The sequence below is a fragment of the Gymnoscopelus microlampas genome (assembly GCF_963454915.1).
Source record: "Gymnoscopelus microlampas genome assembly, chromosome: 23".
Classification (NCBI taxonomy): domain Eukaryota; kingdom Metazoa; phylum Chordata; class Actinopteri; order Myctophiformes; family Myctophidae; genus Gymnoscopelus; species Gymnoscopelus microlampas.
In genome coordinates this window covers 11,614,048-11,615,555 of record NC_139960.1, presented here as the reverse complement: position 1 = coordinate 11,615,555, position 1,508 = coordinate 11,614,048, and the positions used below count along the sequence as shown (strand labels likewise).

At 53.0% G+C, this 1,508-nt stretch overlaps 1 protein-coding gene across 1 annotated transcript; it reads right to left on the bottom strand.

Annotated features, from left to right (window-relative positions):
- Nucleotides 1–246: 246 nt before the first annotated feature.
- On the bottom strand, nt 247–1,065 carry LOC311040110 (ribonuclease H1-like; the record flags this gene model as incomplete). The annotated part of the gene is made up of 1 exon (XM_084050183.1): nt 247–1,065. The coding sequence occupies one exon, from the start codon at nt 1,063–1,065 to the stop codon at nt 247–249; it is 819 nt and encodes a 272-aa protein (XP_083906309.1).
- Between the last annotated feature and the right edge of the window lie 443 nt (nt 1,066–1,508).

Here is a 1,508-nt window from a genome sequence, read left to right as displayed (position 1 = left end):
TATACAAGCTCATAGCGTGGCAGATATACAAGCTCATAGCGCGGCACCGAGTGCCGCGCTATGAGCTTGTATATCTGCCGTTTTTGAATAGCAGATATAGAAGCTCAGCGCAGCACCGAGTGCCGCGCTATGAGCTTGTATGTATATCTGCTATTTTAAAGAAATCTGAAAATGACACATGCGTTCCCATATCTTAATTGCTTAATTTGCTCCCTTAATTGGCTGCCCCTTAATTGGCTGCTCCTCTTAATTGGCTGCTCCCTCTTTGGACAGCCGGTCCGCCTGTTCGTTCCCTTCGTACCCAGCATGCCCTGGGACGTGCAGCCAGACCACCTGCAGCTGGGCGTTCAGCTCGTCCAGACGGACAAAATCCTCCTTGTTGACGACCTCTCCTCCCGACTTCGACCTCCATCCGTTGCGCTTCCAGTTCTTCACCCAGCTGGTCACGCCGTTGATGGTGAACATGCTGTCCGTGTAGAGGACCAGCTTGTCCACGTTGGCGTCCTTGGCCTGCTCCAGAGCTCTGCACGCCGCCCGTAACTCCGCCCTCTGGTTGGTCTGTCTCCCGCGGAGCCTCTCGGCCACGTTCAGAGGATGCTTCGGACCCCAGTAGACGCCGATCCCCGCCCGCGCTCCGCGCTGTCCGTTGGCGAAGCAGCAGCCGTCCGTGTAAACGACCACGGCGTCGCCCATGTAGGTGAATCCGTCGGGGCCTGCCGAGGTCGACGCGCGTACGTCTTTTGATGTTTTAACTTTCTTGGATGGAAACTCTTCTTCAATGTGTGAGTGGCTCCTCTTCTTTCCCAGCGGGGTGTATTCCAGGGGTCGTTTTTTAGGCAGAAGGTTGGCCGCTGTCGCCGTCTTAAACCTAGCAGCTTCACCGATGGCGGCCGGGGCGTCCGGCGGCGGCTTGACTCCTCTGACAAACGCCCAGGCGTCTTTCTCTGAACCGAACTTCCTGTAACTGGCGTATGGAAACCCGTCCACTTGGCTCTTGCATTCGTCCCATGTGGCGTAGACTCCAGGTTTGAAGCCTTTCCTCACCGCGTAGAAGAACTTCCCCATGTCTTCCTGGTTGTGCCGGCACAAATATCTGCTTACTGTTCTGTAGAAACCCGCTCAGTCCGAACGTTTAACACCTTAACACGGCTCCGCTGTCATTGTGTTGCACCTTTAATCACGAACAAATGCTGCAAAACACGGCAAAAAGATCACGCACGACACAATATATGCTTTGGCTGTAGTTTGGTGATCAAGAAACATGCATGTATGTATTACGGTTGTAGATTCACTTCTATCACCACTCTAAACATACATATCATCACACTGATGCTCTCCAAGTTATGAGTTAAAACTCCACTCTTCTACTATATAAAGTATAAAGTTCCAGGTTGCGTGTCAGTCTGTGACGGGCACACAGATATGCCCATATATGGACTGGACCGCAGTAACCGCTGAAACGACTGTCGCAACGACTGTCGCGGTCTCGCAGAGCAGTGTTGCCAGAT